Below are 21,509 nucleotides of genomic sequence, written 5' to 3'. Positions count from 1 at the left end.
CAGAGAAACCTGCATCCTCTTCTTCATTGAGACATTCACAATAGCTGAATGGTCAGATCAATCCCATAACCCATCAGCAGATGAAAGGATAGCACAATACACACAATAGAATATTGTTCGGCCACAAAGAAGAATAAGTCATGTGTCTTGCTGGAAGATGTGTAGAAATGGAGATCGTATTAACTGAAATAAGACAGACTCAGAAAGGCAACTAATGCACGGCTTTCTTTCATAATGAAATCAGAAAAAGCAAAGCATCCAAGTAAAGCAGAGACTGTTTGGGAAGGGGAAGGGGGTTGGTGAGAGGCAAGAAGAATGGAAAGTCAGGGTAATCAGGAGGGATGAACATATTAAAGTCAGGGTCATAGGGTGGGATGTACATATTAAAGTCAGGGTCATAGGGAGGGATGCACATATTAAAGTCAGGGTCATAGGGAGGGATGAACATATTAAAGTCAGGGTCATAGGGAGGGATGAACATATTAAAGTCAGGGTCATAGGGAGGGATGAACATATTAAAGTCAGGGTCATAGGGAGGGATGAACATATTAAAATGAAATGATGCATGTATGGCAGTGTCACAATGAAATTTATTATTTTGTAAAATGTATAGATATTAACACTTTTGAACAGCAAGACACCTATCAGGTAGGCTGTTAAAGAAACCCCAAAAGGTAGCAACTGTTGATGGAGAGGAAGAGAAAAGGGAGCCCCTGAGCACCCTCTGGGGACATATATTAGTATACACATTTTGGGAAGTAATTGGGAGTTTTAAAAAATTATCAAGCTAGAACTACTATATAATCCAACAATCTAATCACATGCTATATCTGAATGAAATGAAACAGTTTATCAAAGAGACATCTGCACCATGATAAGGAGCTGGTCTAGTCCTACATCAGCAACCGTGGAGAAAAGAAACTCTGGTGTATTAAACAATGGGATGTTATTTAACCTTTAAATGAAGTAAAAGCTGACACTTGCAATAAGAACTATTGGTTGAAAAATTCAAAATTTCAATTAAAAAATGGATAATATGGAATTTATAAATATTTTCTTTCTTTCTTCTTATTTTATTTTTGAAAAGAATTATTGTGTAGACTAGGCTAGTTTTGAACTCAGGATTTTATTTCAACTTCAGAGTAGTTGGGAATACAAGCTCCTCCCACAATGTCTGACACGCAAATCTCTAGTTTTAAGAGACAGTAATTAATAATTTGATCACTCATTTAGCCTTAGAAAAGAAAGCATATCACCTTTTTCTTCTCGTTAGCAGTCTGTGATACACTGTAAGCCTATTTGAAGAAAGAAGTGGATGCTTATTCCTCTGGTCCATCCAAACCTATCTGGTATAGTTGCCGGGTAGACATACTGGAAGATTCCCCAAGCAAGCTGCTATGGCACCAAGGTCACCAGGTAGGTAGGCCTTGTAACTGAATTCACTAGAGTCAGTCTGAAACCTTGGTCAACTGGAGGGACCACACACGTCAGTCCACAGGGGACAGGCAGACACTAGGATTGCCCAGAAGGCCAGAAATCTGGGTCTCCTGAACCAATCTGGGTACCTGGAAGTCCGAGGGCTGATCTGTTGCTATGGTGAGTTCACAGGGTACGCTGTGGCGCTGTGGACCAAAGCAGCTAGCCTGGGAGCAAGGTCTGCAGGGTTCTTCCTGGAACTTTAGGCCCAGTGCTTGCCAAGTTTCAAAAGACTGAGACTGGATTGTAGGTCTAGAGGAGCAGGCTTTGACTCTGGGTCTGCCAGAGTCGTAGCAACTAGCCTGGAGTCTATCACCATGGAGACCAGCAGGGAGGGAGCCTAGGATTCCCTTAGTGGACCCCATGTCCATTAGAGCTGGGGTGGGGGTCGGTGTGGTGTAAGAACAGGCATTCATCCTGGGTCTCTGAGGGCTTTTCTAGAGCTTGGAACCATGGATTCAGTTATTGGCCTGGATTAGGGCTTTAGGAACTGAACTGTCAGCTGGCAGTCCTGAGGTCTGTTTGTTCTTGGGTGTTGGTGTGTTGTTTGACACCAGGTGTGCCAACCTGGCACTAGAGTAGAGGCGACACCTATTGTTGGGCTGACTTGGCTCTGGGACGGCCTGGAGACTGGGGGTGGGCCTGCATCTGTATAAGTGGCAAAGCCCAGGGCTGTGAGAGCTGGCCAAACCCTGGGGTGGGCGTGGAGGTTCAGTGTGTGTAGTGGTTTTGGAGCCTGGTGTTTGGGGATGTGGTGGCAGGCTTATACCTGTGGCTTTTCTTTAACTGAGAGCAACAGGAACCTGTTTGGTGTTGGGGTGAGCATGGGACTTGGATCAACAAGGAAGCCTAGCGCCTGACTTCCCCATCCTGGATGGTGTCAAGTTCACGGGGACAGTCCAGGTGCAGGAGAGAGCAGCAGAGGGGCCGCTTACTTGGTCATTCTCCACAGAGAAGGCGTTTGTGGCTACACTGTCCTCTGTGGGCTGGGGGGTGGGGAGGCACAGGAACTGTGACGGTCGTTTTCTTCCGTCCATGCCCCACCTGTAGTCCCTTACTGTAGCAGCTGTGAGGTCATGTATGTGTAGAGTCAGTTTAGACTGACCCTTCTTTGGGGACGGAAGTCCGGGAAACCCTCATTCGGCTGCCCTGCTGACTCTACTGCCTAGTCTCTCTGGTGGCTGCATTCTGACCACTCTGGGAGGTGAGGGAGATGAATAAGCAGGGCTTCGAAGGTTCGCGATGTGGCACAGAGACAGTCCCTTGACTTAAGATGGTTTGATGTGTGACTTTTGATTTTACTGTGGTATGAAATAAAAATGCTTCCAGTAGAAACCACGTGTCAACATTTGAATATCGACAGCTTCCTGCCTAGCTGTGCGTGGTACAATATTCTCTTCCTACACCCGGCAGGAGCAGCAAGCTGCAGCTTCAGTCAGCCACACAGTCGCAGGCATAAAACCAGCCAGTTCCATGACCTGCCTTGCTAAGCTGGAATGTCACAGATCCAGTGAACTAAGTACCTTTAACATTGAAAGTGTTTTTCTTTTCTTTTCTTTTTCTTTTTCTTTCTTTCTTTCTTTCTTTCTTTCTTTCTTTTTTTTTTTTTTTTTGACTTAGGAGTTGGTTGGAATGTCTGCAGCAAGCCTGAGGCCAGCTTCAGATATATAATGAGTTGTAGGTCAGCCTAGGCTACAGAGTGAAGTCCTGTCTGCACAACAGTAACAACTACTCCACTCCCAAAGCCCATAGAACATCAAAAAGGGGAAGGAATAGAAACTCCCACTTCCTTCTTTCAGAGTGACTTGTCATCTACTTTTACCTTAGTACTTGGTGGCATTAATACTGTGTTTTGTGTACTTACTCTTGAACTTGATTCTATGATTGCCAAACGAACTAATGGAGGCCCTCAATCCAAGGAGCTTCTGTCTTCTTAATTAATTAGCACCTGCCAGCGTCTGACTGGCCAGCCAAGCTCAAAGTGTGTCAGCCAAGGCTGTGCTGTACCTGCCTCTGCATTTTACTCCTTACTGACGGCAGCAGTCAGGATGCCTGCAGTGGGCCTTCTATTCTCATGCTCACGAGATAGCACGTCCAACTTCAGCATAACCCGGGGGCTTTCTGTTAAATCATTTTAGTAATCCCATAGATATCTTCCTGGCCCCCAAGCCATGCTTCCTTCTACAGTGTCTATAAATTAGTGTTCCTGAGATCAGGACAAGCAGAGTCAGTTTTCCTGTTCCAGATAGCTTTGCTTTGCAACCTAGGCTGGTCTCAAACTTGGAGTCCTCCTGCCTCAGCCTCCCACATGCTGACCAGGCATCAGACAGCCTCTCAGTACCCATGCAAGTAATGCACTCTTCACTTCTGAATTTCTGTATGAATTCTTGCTTTGTGATTTAGGCTTTAGGGTACACGTTACTTTATTTTTCATTCTTCCGTGTTTTTTTTTCTTGGTGGTAGGGGAGGCAATGAATTACAAACTCAAGGAGTATGTTGAAATTTGTAATCACCCAAGCTTGAGAATTTCCAGTCAACGTTCCCAATATGTCCTTGAGCTAAAAGCATGCCAGGCAAAAATATTTCAGTTATTTGCCTGCAATGTAGGTGGCTATTATATGGAAATAGCCAGGGTTCACAGGTTGGGAACAAGGCAGGCTGGTTTCCTTGACAAGTTGCCAAAGCTGCTGGGGTGTCTAAGGCCTGTTGGTCGGTCTTCTAGTGTTTAAAGTAGACTTTGGGCTGGTTCATTCGTCACCGAACCATCAGATACTGCCACCCCTGCCCCTTAGTAAACAGCCACAAAGCTAGCCATGGCTCTCTTTTGTCTACACCTATGGACATCTATTTCTTAGGTAACTCATCTGGCTGATGCCTCTTCTGGTTAGTATTAGACTACTTATCGTCACTGCAACCGACTCACAAGGCAGACTAGTTATTCTTCTTCCATAGTAGTTTCCTAAATATCTTTCTGAGTTCCACACTTTGCTCCATGCTTAGCAGCCTCTCCCAGAGAGTCGAGTAAAAAGCAGCTTTTATCACAGCTTATAAAACCCGTGTGCCATCTGGAGCCTTCTCACCTCCTACACTGTACCATACAACTGTTACTAGACACTTGGGCACTTCTTCAATGTACCAGCCTAGCTTGAGCCTCTAGAACATGCATATCTGTTCTCTTTGCCAGGAAGCCTCATTCTGTATCACTTCATGTAGCTGCCAGTTGTTTTATCTTTCAAGTGGCAGTTCAAAGGTCCACACCTTAGAGATGTTGCCTCATGTATTATAGGCAAAGGAACCTGCTGCCCATCCTGCTGATTCATTGGTCTCTTTAGTAGTAAGTACTTGTTACTGTAAGACATTTTATTATATATACATTTACATGGTTACTGTTGGTCTCTGCTTATAGATTGTAAACCCTTAAAAAGTAGGTCTTTAGAGGACACAATTTGCTCTTTCTCACTTGATGTTATGAAGCATCAAGTAGGCTGTCACCAGATGCCAGTGTACCAGCCTGTCTGGCGGATATGGACACATCCTAAGGAGACACTTGTGAACCACTCTTTGGCAAACAGACTATAGGAAGTGCTCAAGAAAGCAAGATTTTCCTAAGAACCTCCTGCTGGAAGAAGAAGGGTCCAAAGCCCTGGAGGCATTCAGAGGAAGAATTTGTCTCCAAGAAAAGGCACTTGTTTCCAGGAAAGAGATTTACAGTTGTCAGATTACATTGCAGCAGAGACTAACCTGAAAAGAGAGACCAGGAGGTGAGACAAGGACAGACTGGGGACCACAACTTGGCCACATTAGTTATGCATAGCTCTTGCTTTCTATGTGAACATCACCCTCCTGCCACAAACTTGTATGTGTGGATTGCTGATCTCTTAGTCCCCCTTTTCAATTCGACTTTGAAAAAAAAATCCCCCTTCCCTGCTTTCCACTACTAATTTGGCTCCTTTAATTTATAAAGGACAGGTGACTGAATATGACTTCTTGGGGCACAGGCAATGACCCACAAGTTCCATAATATTGGCATCAGTCTCTTGGACTTTCCAGCTTCTAGAACCATCCTCGAAGCCAACCTCTATTATAAATTACCCAGTGTGTGGTATTCAGTCAAGGCAAAAGAAAGGGATGGGAGCCAAGACTCAGGAAGTCACCTGGGAGAGGTGACGGAATTCAGGAAAACCAGAAGGTAGCTTACAAAAAAAAAAAAAAAAAAAAGGAGAAATATCTTTGGAGTCTTTGCTCACTCGTGGGAGGGAAAAGACAACTATACAGCACAGTCCAAGCCAGACAAGGAAATATGGAACAAAAGTAGAAAGCAAAATATGCAAAGAGTAGCAGCTAAGGTTTGGCTTAGGGCTAGTGACTGTGCCCGTCAGTCAGCTCAGATGATTACCCTGACACTGCACATAACCGGTAATGCACACCTGATTATGCAGGCAGCTCTTCCTTCTTTGTAGGCTCCACTCTCCACAAACAAGTAAAAACATCCATTAACATAATTCCCCCAATATGAGCAAAATTTATATGCTCAATAGTTTCAGATCAAGAATATATATCAACATGAATATTAAAAAGATAATAATAAAGTTTATTTTCAATTTTTAAGAGTGTTCACGAGTCTTCTTTATTTTTTCCTTTTTATCCTTAAGAACCAGGAAATCTTCAAGTTTCTAAGTAAAGTTTTCCCCTAATAATCAGTTTTTCTATGGATTAATGAAGAAAGTTTCTTTGGAATTAAGCATCCATTTCTGTAACATGAGGATGGAGTAGTAACAACAGCAGATTAATATATCTTTTAGTTTCTTCTATTAATGCTTTTTAAATCCTGCAACCTGGACGGAGAACTGCAAAACAGAAACAAAAGGTTTGACTGCATAAGCAGTGAGTGTCTTTATGAAGGAAACGGCTCTTTAAAAATTGTTTTGCGGTATAATGAGGACCAACTTCTTCTTCCGGGTGCCTCTGGTGGATGGGAGCGTACACTCCTCCATGCAGATGTTCTTCGAAATAAAAAAGTCACTGGAGAGTGAGCTTCCCGCTTCATCTTGATGCTACCTGCTCTACCCACAACCTGCCTCACCTCACAGGACTCGGCGAATAAAATGATCACCAAGCACTTGGCAAGCCTAGAGGCAAATGTGGTAAAGCTTGTCCTTCTGGTGTGTGGCACGAAGTCTTTGTGCATGAAATGGCCTGGTGACTCAACTATTACGACGAAACGTCTGCCTTTTTGTTTCCACAGATTGGAAGTGGTTTTACCAGTTGGCTCGCTCGAGTGAGTAACTCCGCAGAAGACCACTAGATTTAAAGCTTTCCTTCCAATCCTAATGTTAGGGTTCGCCGCAGAAGTCCATGTGTTCGTTACTTAAGAATAAATACCTACCTGCTTATTCAGAGAAGAAGTACAACATATTTGTATTAGAAATCACCGATAATGAAAGGATCATGTAGCAATCAATGGCTTTATAGTCACCACCGAATTGAGGACACAGTGTAATTACTGTGCCCAGCACACGCTGTGTTGACTGTTCCTGATACATAACCCTACCCAAGAGGGAAGTAAAGGGCAGCCCGGGGAAGCATCCATGTAGCAGGCAGAAAGTGCTGTTTGTCCTCACTGATGCAAGAACACTATTGTCACCAGGCTGGTCAGGCTGAATCATGGAACCTAAAGCCCTCCTTCCCATTCTAGGCAAGCTTAGCTATCCCTGTTGGCCATCTTAAGAAGATGGCAAGAAACTACTCCATGTGAACAGAGAATGAAGAAAGGTGTGAGAGACAGTGCTTTTTTCACACAGAAAAGAAATGCTTCCACGTGGAATTAAGATCTTGTTCCTGCCTTCCTGCCTTCCTGTCTTCCCACAGAAGGTTGCAAGCAGTTTTCCTACCTTACCAGTGTAGGTCTAAGTCGTGGGTCTGTGACTCCAGACAACAGCAGGGAGCGAGGGTGATGCCCCTCCTTTTGGCACACAGGAGAACCCCTGTTTTTATTTGCGTTGATCATGTCTAATGTGTAGTAGAAGGAGTGAAGGAGATACCTATCAAAAATGATGGGATTGTGAATCTCTTTAGTCGTCAAGGAGCCTTGTGCTGTAGAATGGCATTTTTGCCCTGCTGTTTATTTGACTGAGGTCTGTTGGCTGACACGCTGCAGCTCCCCACGCCCTGAGCCTCCTGTGTGGTGATATGCATGTCATGTTTGTCTAGTGATTCAATTTTAGAAAAGTAGAACGTGGCCAGCAGGAACTTTTCTTTTACATTAGGATTATGATTGTTTATAGAGGTCGCTGATTTTGCTGGATCACCAGTATCGTATTAGATAGCCTCTTCTGAATCCTTCCAGTAAATTCTAATGACATTGCTCTTTGGATGCGATTACTCATTCCATTGAAACATTCAATGGGTGTGAGCAAGGCTGTCACACAATGATGCTGTTTTATTTATGTGGAGTATCTCCGTGGGTGGGGTCAGGAGCTTGCTACCCATGCAGTGCACAGGGTTACCCAAACATTGTTCGGCTTCTTGAAGTCAAGCAAGACTTCTCAGAGTCCCAGGGGAAATCAAGTCCTCTGATTACCGTCTACTGGTCCTATTCTCTTTCCTTTGGCTCAGAGCAAGTTTCCCAATGTCTGGCAGGCTGAGGAATGGAGATAAATGTGAACTAGCAGAAGCTGGTCAGAGGTAAGATCATTTATTTTACAACTGGAGAGGACAAATTGCTTGGAGAAAAGGAAAGAAGATGTTTGGTTAAATGGTTTTTGAGATTTTGTTTTGTTTTGTTTTTGTTTTTCGAGATAGGGTTCTCTATGTAATAGTCCTGGCTGTCCTGGAACTCACTTTGTAGAACAGGCTGGCTTCAAACTCATAGAGATCCACTTCCTCTGGTTCTCAAGTGCTGGGATTAAAGGTATTCACTACTACTGCCCAGCAAGAATATTTTTATTAAATGTTTAACAGCTAAATATAATTTATCATATGAATTTTATGTATATTTGCTTATGTTCAGGTTTGGTAATAAAGACATTATAATTTGTGGTGTTTTTGTCTACAAATTGGAAGGTACTTTTGAACTTGACTTTTGAATCAACGCAGAAAAGAATGGTTTTGGCAAAGATACTGCTTCTTCATTCTCCCCTCGGGCTTCTATTTTAATAGTACACATGTAGTATTAAAGGAGACTTTACCTTTAGATTTAAATGTATGATACTCCTGTAGAGTATGAAGGAAACACTAGGAAAATTTTCTCCTTGTAAACATTGTCTCAGTTTTAACAGTAAAACTCAAGTTAGGAAATTAAAAAAAAATCAAAACAGGATCTCACTATGTAGTCTGTCTGGCCTCAAACTCATAGAGATCCACCTGTCTTTTACTCTCTAATGTTAAGATTAAAGGACTAGGTCTTCATGTCCAGACAAAAAAAAAAATAATATTTTTAAGGAAATTTCAATAAGAAATTTGACCTGTTGAGTATTTTATTGAAAGAAGTTTTCTTCACCATAAACGAATATCTGAATGCTATTAATTAAATTTAACCTAAGAATAATAATAGGAAGCCATGGAGAGTTAGATTCTAGGGAATGGATGGAAGTGTGCCAAACACAGTTGACGAGCAGGACACCTCTCAAAACTGGGTTCTAAGCTAGTTCTTTGAAACCTTAAACTCTGATATACACAGAGGAGGCCCACAGCCAGTATGTGTCTAGTTAGTGAATAGAGTCCATTAATTCCTGGCTGTAAGTTACAGTAGGAGGCCAGAAAGGAAAACAGAAAGAACGTCCTTGCTTCTAAAGACGCTGAAGGAGACGGGGCATAGAAAAGGAGGCATGAGTGGAAAGCACATTAAATGGCAGAGACAAATACAGTTTATCAGCAGATGTAATAGATACTTATCCTAAGAGCCAAGATGATTTGACTACTTTATACTTGAAGCTTTCGGAGTGGAATTATTCTCTGAAGACCTTTGAGAGTCCGTAACAGTGTCCCCCTCTCTTTTTTTTCCAGAGGGAAGGGACTGGCAGGCAGTACTCCAGCATGCTAATAAGTTTTTCTTCTAAGGCTTACTTCTACTGGAGAAAACATAAGTGCTTACCTCTGTGGTTATGGTACTTTGGGAGTCAGAGCACTGGCTCACTAGGTGACCCAGACTTGTGTTGCAGGAGCTCCTTCTGCTCCTTCAGCCAATAGCCGCTGAGATACCAGCCCATTGGGGCGTGGTCTCTCTCTTTAAAACAGCAGCAACTGTCCTCCAGCCACTCTCTTTCTCCCAGCATCCTGTTCTGTCTACCTCGCCTATCTAAGCTGATGTCCTATCAAAAGCCAAGCAGTTTCTTTATTAACCAATGAAAGTAACACATAGACAGATGACCCTCCTACATCAGACTTGAGTTCTTTCATGTCAGGAGTAGGTAGTAACTACCAAGCAGAGAGCATTTGGGTGTAGCCTGGGGAAAGTGGACACAAGCAGTTATTGAAGAAAAGTTGTTCAAACATAATGGTTTAGAAAGCTGCTGTGTTTTAAAAGAATGAAAATGCCAGGAAACCACTATTTAGAATAAACAAGCAAACATTGAGGGCAAAAGAGACATAAAATATGAGAACTGGTTCACTCTTCTAGGTAGACTCAGTACTTATCAACTGGAATATCTATTATAACATGGTCACAAGGTATGTAAAGCAAAACACGACAGAACTGTAAGTTGAAGTAGACAGTCCTAGCGACATATTAGGGCATCTAATTAATAGGTAATTCATTTTCCCATTATTGAATTGTGTGATGCAGAAACAAACTCAGTAGACATCAATACACTCATCATCAAGATCACATCCATGAGCTGAAGAACATATTTTCTGTGCTGGGGATCAAACCAGGACCTTGTAGGTGGCAAGCCGGTGCTCTACCACTGATCTACAGCCCGATCCTGGTATGTGCTCCTTGACAATACTATTATATACCTTGTTCTTGGATTGTTATAATCTAAAAAAATGTTATTGTCAAGTAGGAAATAGTATTGCTTAAATATGATCATGGGAAAATGTAGCAGCCAATTTGAAAGTTTGCGTTCTCTAAGCTTCTCTATCAATAACACTGTGTTATATGAAGCAAACATTACCAAAATTATATCACTGGTTTTAATCAACATACCACAATAGGCATATCCTAACTTCTTGCTCCAGTAATTTTTGACAAACTATGCACATCAATCATATCCACCTGTGTTTATTTGCTAAATCCAATAAAATCAAACTCTTTGTTGTCGTTGACTTCAAATGTGATGGAAAAAGGATTGGCATGGGTTATATATGTGTGGCATTTTGTTCTCATACCCTTTGTGTAGTTTGCATAAGCTCTTATGTTATACGAAGGCATGACTGCCACTTTACACAATCCCAACAGTGGATGGTGAAAATCCTTGCTACTGTTTTCTCACTGCAGACTAAAAACTCACGAGACAGGTCCCCTAGGGAGGGTTTTTTCTTTTTTAAATTTGGAGAAGAATTAATTGTAACAAAAGGAGAGACATGCAATTTAGTAACACTTGGGGCAGAAGTGGGTTTTCGTTTATAAAGGATTTATTTCAAGTCTTTGGAGTATGCTAACTTGTTAGGCAGGGAAGAAGTTTATATGGGAAAATGAAAATTACATGGTGTAGTTGGCCTAATTGTGAAACTGAAATTCACGGAGTGACTCCTCCAAATGTCCCACTAATGGCTCAGCACTTTTAAACTTGAACAACACACGACTCGCGCTATGCAAGGAACAATCCCCATTTTACAAATGTAGGAAGCGAGAAACTGAAGTCAAGCATCCCACACCAAGTCAAGTTATGACAGCGCCCTGTGCACAAACACAGTGCCGTTTTGTTTTGTGTTTCAGAAACACTGGGATCTCAATCTTATTCCTAAGTTTGTGGCTGTGGAATGTGTCTTGCTCTGCGGATGGCAACGTCACTTTGGACAGGAAAGTTTAATATCAAACCTATTTATTTTCCAAGGCTCCTTGCCTGACTCTTATGTCTCATGACTCATACCAGATTCGATCTCCTCATTCTTGCACCTTCTATGTGGACCCAGTCCGAAGCAACCCCCATTGGATGACAGTCACTCCAGCCTTGTCAAGGGGGGGAGTGCTATCTGGGAGAAGGCCTTTCCCAGACCCTAGCGAGAGACTCTAGCCGTGGACAACGTTTTGAATGTCCACCGTACATCTTTCTAAATGTCTTCTTAGCAGATCCCAAATTTGAGACGGCAGAAGAAGCAATAAGAAGCTACAATACAGTACAGAGTCAGCAAGAGACGGGCTTGATTTGATCCCAGCTTTGCCACTGCCCACTGCTTATTTCAGACCCAGTCTCTTGCTCTGTGATGTGGTGATTTAGGTACCTGTACCAGGTGTGGGGCTTGCCAAGCCAATGTTTAGCATTGCTTACAGAATACATGCTTTGGAGTTCTGGGGTTCATTCACCTCCTCCTCCCTTCGCGGTACCTTCTCAAGACCGTAGAACGACACTCGATGGGGGGGGGGGGGCTGCCACTGTGTGTTCAAAAGTTAAGTCTTTGGCTGTGAGTCAGTGACTGCGGCCGGAATGTGTTTCCCATCTGTGCAGGCAGGCAACTGGAGCCCATCCTTGAGCTATTTGGCAGAGCTGTTTAGCAGGTGCCTAAAGTCTGAACATTCCTGAATCAGGAGGGGGCGGCTCTGGCTTTCAGAGAGCTCTAGCCGGGCCACAGCTGGAGTGAGGCAGGAGCGGTAGCACCCACTTGAGCTCTGAACTGGGAATGAATGGAAGTCGTGATGTGGGAACCCGGGGACATAAGTGTTTTTCCAGGACGGCGGCAGCGAGAACCGGTGCCCAGGACAGCAGGAGGGCAGGTCCCGCCCGCGGGCCGCGCGGCCAGGTGCAGCCGCAGGGCGCGTCCCCGTGCGCCCCTTCCCCCTCCCGACGACTTCCTGGTTCGCGGAAGGTGGCCGAGCCGCCGCCGCGGGCCGGGTCGCGGGAACCGGGAGGCGGGGGCGGGGGCGGGGGCGGCGTCGCCGCGGTGCTGTCCCCGCGAGGCCGCGGAGGGCGCCGTGGGCCGGCCGCCGCTCTGAGCAGCGCGTCCCAGGCGGCGTGCGGGCGTGCGGGCGCGGGGCGACGGCGGCCCCGCAGCGACATGTGACCATGGACCGCAGGACCAGGTGAGCGGCGGCGGGGCCCGGCGTCCGCCGCCCCGGGTGCGGCCTGCCCGGTACGGCTGGCTGCGCGGCGGTCGGCGCTAGGCCGCAAAGCCTGCCGGGTCCGCGACCCTGCTTCCCCGGGCCCGGACGGCGGGCGGGCGGGCGGCTCTGCGAGCGGTTGTTATGAAACCGCTCGCCCGGCGACCCAGGTCGCCGTTGCACCCTTCAGGGTGATTTTCCAGGGTGGCCTGGGATGCTTTCGGATGCTTTCCCTTTACGTAAAATGAAAGCGGCGTTTGTTTATACAGCCCCTCCGTGTGCGCTGCTTGCGGAGAGCACCAAGGTGGCTCTTTATCATTGGCCATTTTACTTCTGGGGAGTAGGTGAAAAGCAATTTGAATAACGGTGGTGGCTCTGCTTTGAGGTGTCTCGGAGACGGGCGATTGCTGGTCTCCTTCTGAAACTTTACTTTGGGAAGAAATTCCGTCTTTTGCCGCCCCCTCCCATTCCGTTCTACCTCACCCTGTGTATTTGTTGTGCCACCGTGAAAGGCCCCTTAGGTCGCAGAGAAGTATAACAGGGTTACTATTTAATTTTTCTACCTAAGACCAATTTTAAACGTCTAATGGAAGTAGAAGCCTTATGCATTTTAGAATATTTCCTTTGGTGTTTGATACCATGAAGTGCAGGGTGAGTTTTTTTTTTTTAAAGCATACTTTTTGGACAATTAATTGTATTATAAAGGGATTTTAAAAAAGTTCACCGGAGCCCATTTTATGCCCATGAAACAAGTTAATAGTGGGGATGATGAGGAAGTGTATATTTGTAAATTAAGCTACATGGCTTGTCTTTTTCTCTGGTTGATATTTAAAATCAGTGTTTATTTAGATGTGAGAAGTAATTAATAACATTTTGAAGAAGGTAGATATTAAGAAAGGCACCAGTCGTAGCAGGAGTAATTGAAATATATGCCATCACTTTTTTTGCATTGTGACGTCGTCTTTTACTTTAACAGCTCCCCCTTCACTCCCCCTCCCATCATGGTCAAACCCAAGGCTTCAGGCACTCTAGGGCACGTACCGTTGAGCCAGGTTCCCAGACTTGATCTTACACCTTCTCAAGGAAAGAGACGTTACAGCAGCACATTTTTGTTTGCTTTAAATATCTCAGTAGATTTCAGTCCACTTTTTGAAATTTAATAAATAGATTAAATGAGTAAGAAACTGGGGGGGGGGGGAAAGAAACCGAACTAGTAACTTCTAAAGGTGGGGGAATTTAATGAGGAGGCAAATGTCCAAATTCCTTCAAGATAATTGATATAAGGAAAATAATTTGTCAGGTTAGGTTAGCTTGGAGTGTGTGAACAGCTTCTTTAGACATGCCCAGGAAAAGCAGGTGCCTGTCTATGGGGCACTCTTCCGTGATCGTCTTTAGAACATGCAGGTGGAATTAGGATCTCATCTTTCTCACTACGGCAGGTTCTTTGGAGGAAAGCCGAGAGTTGGCGTTAGAATTATGGCAGTCTGAGAAGATGCTTAGTAGGAGTGCCCTGGCTTTCCAGTTTTGAGTCAATAAGATGAAATCTGCTACTCTCTAACGAACATTCACATATTAATTGATGTCTCATCGTCACAGTTACTCTGTGACGCAGACAGGGTACATTATAGGTGAGGAAGCAATCTCAGAGGTCATGAAATACTTTGCTCCCAGCTCCAGCGCTCCAAAGTCTGAACTTTAACTTTTAATAAACTGATAAAACATTTTCATTTATGTTTCTGTTACACAGTCAGGGAGCCTCATAGAAGCCATTGCAGCAGGCACAGGGCTCGATTTAGAACTCAGTAAATACAGGGATGGCGATCTTCCTTAGCATGAACAGACTCTGGGTTCGATTCTTAGTACCACACAAGCCCATAGGTACAGGGGCATGCTTGTATAGAAGCTATGTAGTTAATGCTTATGTGCTGTGTCAAGCAAATAAAATATAACAAGATTCTTTCTGTTTTAGGGAAAATCCAGAAAGAACTTTTGACTTGGTGTTGAAAGTGAAGTGCCATGCCTCTGAAAATGAAGGTATGCGTTCTTTTGCCTCCTCCTGTAATCGAGTGTGTCAAAACAAGTGTTAATGCTGTGTTCTTGCGCTGCATGATTGTATCGGGAACTTGAGAGTGCCAGATGTCTGTTCCAGGATCTCAAATTGCTGGTAATAAAATAGATGCGAGGTCTTTGCTTTGGGCTTGTAGAAATCAGGGTTGTTATCTGGGCAGCTTGGGTTTCAACTTACAGCTCAGCTTTGCTCCCAGTTGACAAAACTGCCCTTGTTCTTGGTAAGAAGGCATGTCTTTCCATTCGCTTTCATCTGTGTTTGAAAGTCAGCTCTATTAAAAAAAAATACTGTAAATTTTCCTGCAAGTACTATCGGTACCTTCACCAGTTCCTTGTGATGTTCCTGGAATGTACTATGTACGCGGAATAGCTCCTTCTGTTGGATTTATTCCAGTTGCACAGAACTTGGGAAGGTAAACATGTGTAACATAACTTGGAAGGTTTTTTATTGTGGGTTTTATACAATTTTCCTGAAAACAAATATTTACTTTTTAAAGTATTGTGACTTTTGTCCAGTTTTTAAAAATCTCCTTTCCTATACTGTGTGTGTCTTTGGAAGCAGAGTCAGTCAGAGGCAAAGGAGCATCTCTTTTTGCTTATTTTGTACATGCTATATGTTTTTAGTACATGGCTCATTAGTGGTATAGTTAGGCCCTAGATGGCAAGGCCATTAAGTGTGGGGCTTTGTGGAGACCAGTTAGCCATCCTGAAGCCTGGGTGGGAAGTCTCTGACACTCTTAGTCCTAAGATTAGCCAGCAATTACATACTCTTAAGTAATTTGGCGCTGCACACCTTAAAATAGAGGAGCCCAGCCCAGCTGTGGTGAAATGGGCATGGCTAATTTTAGGTAGGAAATCACACACATTCTTGGCCCCAGAACTTGTGTGAGCTTTGTTTCTGGTCTTCTGGAACGACAGCGAAGAAATCCCAAGGTTCCAAGTAACGTCTTCCAGCTAGAGAAGTCGTCATCCATGATTGTCCTCCACGTGGTAGAACTTGCTCATTTGGGTACCCCCAGTCGCAGCCATATCCTCTGTGCAGCTTGGGCTTGTGTCTTTTGTGCAGACACACACATGCGTATATTAATTTTCCATTCTTTGCTTAAATTGGTAGCGCATTCTTGGTGTGAGTTAACCTTAGAAGAACTACTGCACTGGTAACCTAAGGTGTATGAAGCAGTACTCATCTGATGTGTTATACAGCAGGGTAAATTTTTCTGGGAAACACGGGAGCTTTTTCATTTGAAATGTGTGTACTTCAGGTCACAAAGCAGTCTTATAAAAGTATAAAAGTGCTTCATGTAACAACTGGTCTGCGCATGTGTTAATCTGTGGTTCACGTAAGGCCTTGGTGGTGTCATCCTTGCTTCCTTTGTCTGCTGTCTGCGTTTTCTGACTGGTTGTCCTGTGTTACTGACTTCTTTTCTTGCCATCTCACCTTGCTGCTGCTGTGAAATCACTGCTTTCCAGAGACATCTTCATTTGTATTTTACAGTTTATACAGTCTGGCAAAGTTAGGAATATCATAAGTGGACAAGACAAGCAATTTTGGCTTCTCTTCAAGCCGGTCAGCCCATTCTTTGTATATGTGATGTGTGTGCATTAGTGTGTGAGTGCCAGCACACACTTGCCTGGTGCATATGTAGAAGTCAGATGAGGGTTTCAGCTGCTGGTCTTTGCTGTCTACTTTGGGATGGGGTTTCTTTGTTGTTCACAGGTACTCTGTTTACCAGGCTAGCTGGCACTCGCATTCTGGGGGACTTACGTGTCTCTACCTCTTATCTCCCCTTGGCTCTGGGATTACATACATATACCACCTCACTGAACTTGGGTTCTGAACTTAGGTCTTAACATTTGTGAGGCAAGCGCCTTACCCATGGAACCATTTGCCTGTCTCAGAGAATTGTCAAGAGTACCTCAGATCAAGGTTCCTTTTTGTGCCCCGCTCTTTGTCGCCAGTTTGGACAATGTTGGGGATTGAATTAGTGCCACGTGTTAATTTACAAAAGTCTGAACCACTGAGCTGGGGCCTCAGTTTTAGCGTGTCCACCCTAGCTTACCACCTAACAGCAAATTCTAAAGATTTAAAATTGGCCCCCCTCCCCCCCTTATTTTTCTGAGACTGTTTCTCACTACTGCAACTCAGGCCAGCCTCAGGCTTGTGGTCTTTGCACTTAGCTTTTTAGCGCTGGGATTGGGGTGTGCCACTACACCTGGCTTGAAGGCTTTTTAAAGCTAAAGTCAACCACATCCAAACATTGCCGTTTCTTGCTTCAGTGATGCTTTGCATCATTTAAACATGATGAATATTTTCGGTTCCATGAAGTTATAACCTTTTGTGCCCTAAGAAGTTATGGCACATATAACTAAGTGGGATCTAAAAGTAAAATTTTATGCCAAGTTGCTTGGTGTTTCTATCTTATTAATTACCTCTTTTATTGCTAAATAGTAAAAGAAAATATGTGGAAGTTCTTTGAAAAGTATTGTAGCATTTCCTTGTAATTGTCAATAGCTGGTTTGTTTTAAGAAGACTGGGCTGGATTTCGGCTTGTCTATGGGGCATGTTCTACCACTGTGATAGACTCTGGGCTGGATTTTGGCTTGTCTGGGAGTATCCTTATAAGAGAGTGAACCTTATAAATTAGGATGCTTTTACTAAGTGTAAAACTGGCCCTAAGACTAACTGGACATTTCTTATGTCTGTGTAAGAGAAAATCCCTGGAGTGAGTCATCAACTCTTAATTATGAAATTACAGATCTTGTCATTCAAAGGCCTAGATATCTTGTGGTTTCAAGATGTCTATCCCTAGACCTCAGAAGCCTGCTTTCTTGAATATGAGTGCAGGTGGAAGAGGAGAAAACTTTGGCTTTTCATGACTCTTTCTTTAGAAGCAGAACTTTTCTCAAAAAATGTCTTCTTGAACCTCAGTGGCCAGAGTTGTCGTGGCTATGACCATTGCTTAGAAAGACATTGTTGACCCTGTAGAGATGGAGGGCTATGGAGTGGATATTGTGTTTGGCCTAATAATTAATTGTAAAGGAATAGATATTAGGAGATTAGTTGAAGTATTCTTTGTAAAGGGTTGTTCAGACTGTCACTTTAATTTTTTGATCACTTATTTTTTCATACAGAAAATACGCCTTTAATTTTCATGTTAAAATATTTAACATGATTTTCACTCATTTTTATGGAGAACTTAAATCTTTCATAAGTGTCATATGTATAAACAGAAATAAAATTAAAATTTTATTTTTCTTCGTGTCAGTGTATGTGTGTGTATTTGGTGCCAGTAGAGGCTAGAAGAGGGTGATGTCTCCCTGGAGCTGGAGTTCCAGGTAACTGAGCCACTTAACCTGGGAGCTAGGAACTGAGCTTGAGTCCTCTGAAAGAGCAGCAAGAGCCTTTAGTTACTGAACCATCTCCCCAGTCCCCAGAAATAAGTTATTGACTGTTTTAGTTCATTTGGAAATGAATTAACTGGGGAACTAGAACTTGACATGGCAGATATTCATCTAGTCGTTCACTGTTGGACTTGTTTCAAGGAGTTTCATTACTGTTTCTGAACATAACACCATTTTTAAAGTTTATCTAATTTGTTTATTTTGTGTGCATTGGTGTGACAGTGCCAGATCCCCTGGAACTGGAGTTCTAGATAATTGTGAGCTGCCATGTGGATGCTGGGAATTGAACCCGGGTCCTCTGGAAGAGCAGCCAGTGCTTTTAACTGCTGAGCTATCTCTCCAGCCCCCCATATCACATTTAGAATACTGAAAAATAAGTTTCGTTTGGAGTCCCCTACAGATTTGAAGCGTGCTGTGAGAGGGACTGGTGATGTTTCCTAGTCTGTTCCCTGTTTGTTAATAGAATTGTTTCTGGCCGTGTCTTCATGTTGGCTGTGGCCTCTTTTTTAAAGGAGATTTTCCTGGCAAGACAGTCTTCCAGTAGCGTGTAGACCAGCTTTCCAGAGCACAGTGCCACAGTTTAGAAGTTAATGTTGTTCTTGGTGGATCGCCAGACTCATTGCTTTTGCCACCCTCCTGCTCGCCCACACTCCACAGAGGCCGGAAAGTACGGACAGCAGAGCTGGCCTAGCTCAGTTCTAATAACACAACTCACATTACTCTGCTTGCACCACTTTCTCCAAAAGATTGGACACTTCAAGGAAATGAAAACTAACTGTTCCTTAGTAAAAGATGCCTTCACTCCAGGCTTCTGTCCTCTCTTTTTCTTTTTCCCTGTTGCTGACTGGTGGTAAGAAGTGGCAGCAGCCGCAGCTATCTGTGTAGTGTTTACTTGGAGGCAGGCACAGGCCCGGGGGCTTTAACAAATGTACTAGGTCCTTAAGTCTCACAAAAATCTTATGGGATAGGAAGTGCTGCTCTCGTGAAGAAACCAAAAGCACAGAGAAATTAGCAAGTTTGTCTACAGTGGTATCCCTGTGTTCTGAGGTTAATCACTTCTGTCTTGCCTCCCATTGCATAATGTCACTTGTAAACTCATTGTGGCCTGTTTTATAACAGGAGGGTATAGAATATTAATGATATGTGCAGCAGGTCATTTTAAACAAAAATACAGTGTGTTTTCTGAAATTAAAAAACCATTATAATTTCTCTTAATTGATACTAAGCTTTTCCTTGTATAATTCCTTTTATAGACTGACTAGACTGGAGCCCTCCTCTTCACTTATGAGGCTTATGTTTCCATATTAAAGGACTCTTGGATCTACACTTCTGGTTATTACAGTTCAAGCTTATCTTTAGCAAACCTTATTTGCTCTATTCCCATATCATTATCTGATTATTTTTCTTAGGATCAAGTCCCTTTGTTATAGTTTTTTTTTCTTTGATGAGATCATCCAAGTTGCTATAGAATTACTATTCTTTTAATCATCTACGTCTTAAATCTCCAACTCATGTTAACAGTTGAAAGCATGAATTTTCTTAAATCAGAATCTTAAATCAAATATTTTAGTCTTTCCCATGCCCTGTATAAGGAGATATTTATTAACCTACATTTGATTATTTTTTTCTTTATAATGCGATGATGTAGTTTGCTAAGAACAACATTTTGTCAGAGTGTTTGTAAAGAGCTTAATATTGTCATGTCTAGTTATAACTTCACGAACCACATTAGTTATTTTCCTTAGGAGCGAGCTCACGAGAGTCTGACATCTTTGATAAATACAGAATGAAAAGGTATAGAAATTGAACCTGTGGTGGGAGTGGGCAAGCAGATGCCAGTACAGTTCATTCAGAGGACTTCTTGTGGAAGTGATTTCAAACACACACTGGTGTGACAGAAGCAGGAACATTTGAAATGTATGTACATAGTGGGCATAGTGCTATATCCTGCATCCTGGCTTTCTACCGTAGAGTGAGACTCAAAAAAATTTAAGTGCACACACCCACACTGGACTGAGCTGCTCTGGTGTACCCTGGGCTTAGGTTTCTCATATTAAGTACTCATGTTTCCCTTCCTCTTCTCACATCCCAGAGTCCGCTCAGCAGGAAGTAGGATGCTGGTGAGTAACAGACACACTGGGGTGCTGTAGGAGGTTCCACACTGTTGCCCAGTAGCGGAAAGTCCGTAGTAAAATGTACTCGGCACACTCGTCTTGCATACTTGGCTTATGTTTGTTAGCATGTTCTGCCCAAGGCCTTTTCCACCAGATGATCTAGGATAAAGAAGGCCACTTGTACTGGAAATACTTATATACTACATTGCTCCAGAAAATGAGACCACTTCTTTTTCCCATAGATACTAACTAGGAACAAAATTTACTATAATTTTTTAGAATCATTTTCTTGGAATATGCCATTTTTTCCCCAGTAGCAAATAGTTAAGGGTGTTCTTTTATATTTGTGTGGGTCTTTGTGGTTTCTTCCCAGAGTGGCTGCTCACGTAAACAGCACTGTTGTGCATGTGTTCCTTACTTGGGCAGTGTTCAGCTGCATTTTATACTCGATGGCCTGGTCTTACTACCTGTGTTAGTTATATATATGTCTTTTGCTGCTACTGCAGTCTGAGGTGGCTCCTTGTCTTCGAACTTTTATGGGTCCCACTGTGATGGGGGGCCCAGTGCCCCTAGTGCTCTTGTCCACACAGTGCTGTGCTCTGGGGCTGCCGTGACCATTATTGAGCTGGCACAGCACAGCAAGTTTATTCAGGCTTTTCTATGGAATGTTTTCCCCTAGATTTTCAAGGTAATGTGTTCTTTTAATACTTATGATAATAGTCTATAATTGGGGGACTTTTCTTATATTTTCATGCTGTTTCCTGTCTTCCCTGCAAATATGTGTGTTTGATTTGCGAGTCAGAGGCAATACTTTACCTACTGTGGTATACATTTTAACTATGTTTGTGGATATTATTGGCAGTATATTTGGGGGCTACTTTAAGCAAGTGGCCTAGTTGTATTAGGTAACATTGAGATTGTCAGTTCTGATAGACTCCTCCACTGTAGCGAGTGCTGGATGTTCCAGAGCTTTTTACAATGTTAGGTCTTGGCTTTATGCTAAAGGAATGTTATGAATGCTCAGACCTTCTTGTTTGTTGGCTGTTGTTTACAGTTTAGTTTTGAGCTGGGCGGTGGTGGCACATGCCTTTAATCCCAGCACTCGGGAGGCAGAGGCAGGCGGATCTTTGTGAGTTCGAGGCCAGCCTGGTCTACAAGAGCTAGTTCCAGAACAGGAACCAAAAAGCTACAGGGAAACCCTGTCTCAAAAATCAAAAAAAAAAAAAAAAAAAAAAAAAAAAAAAAGGTTTGAG

At 43.2% G+C, this 21,509-nt stretch overlaps 1 protein-coding gene across 2 annotated transcripts in view; it reads left to right on the top strand.

Moving 5' to 3' along the window:
• Positions 1 to 12,490: 12,490 nt before the first annotated feature.
• The window catches only part of Dennd1b (DENN domain containing 1B), a 210,918-nt gene continuing 201,899 nt past the window's right edge, over positions 12,491 to 21,509 (top strand). For both annotated transcript variants that reach the window (XM_050151643.1, XM_050151642.1), the window contains exons 1-2: positions 12,491 to 12,655; positions 14,643 to 14,707. In XM_050151643.1, the coding sequence (XP_050007600.1) occupies positions 12,639 to 12,655; positions 14,643 to 14,707 (82 nt within the window). In that variant the 5' untranslated portion in view covers positions 12,491 to 12,638. The remainder of the gene's footprint in view (positions 12,656 to 14,642; positions 14,708 to 21,509) is intronic.

The sequence above is a fragment of the Alexandromys fortis genome, unplaced genomic scaffold (genome assembly GCF_014885135.2).
Source record: "Alexandromys fortis isolate MF-2015 unplaced genomic scaffold, M_Fortis_MF-2015_v1.1 scaffold_71, whole genome shotgun sequence".
Classification (NCBI taxonomy): domain Eukaryota; kingdom Metazoa; phylum Chordata; class Mammalia; order Rodentia; family Cricetidae; genus Alexandromys; species Alexandromys fortis.
This window is presented reverse-complemented; position numbering and strand designations above follow the sequence as displayed.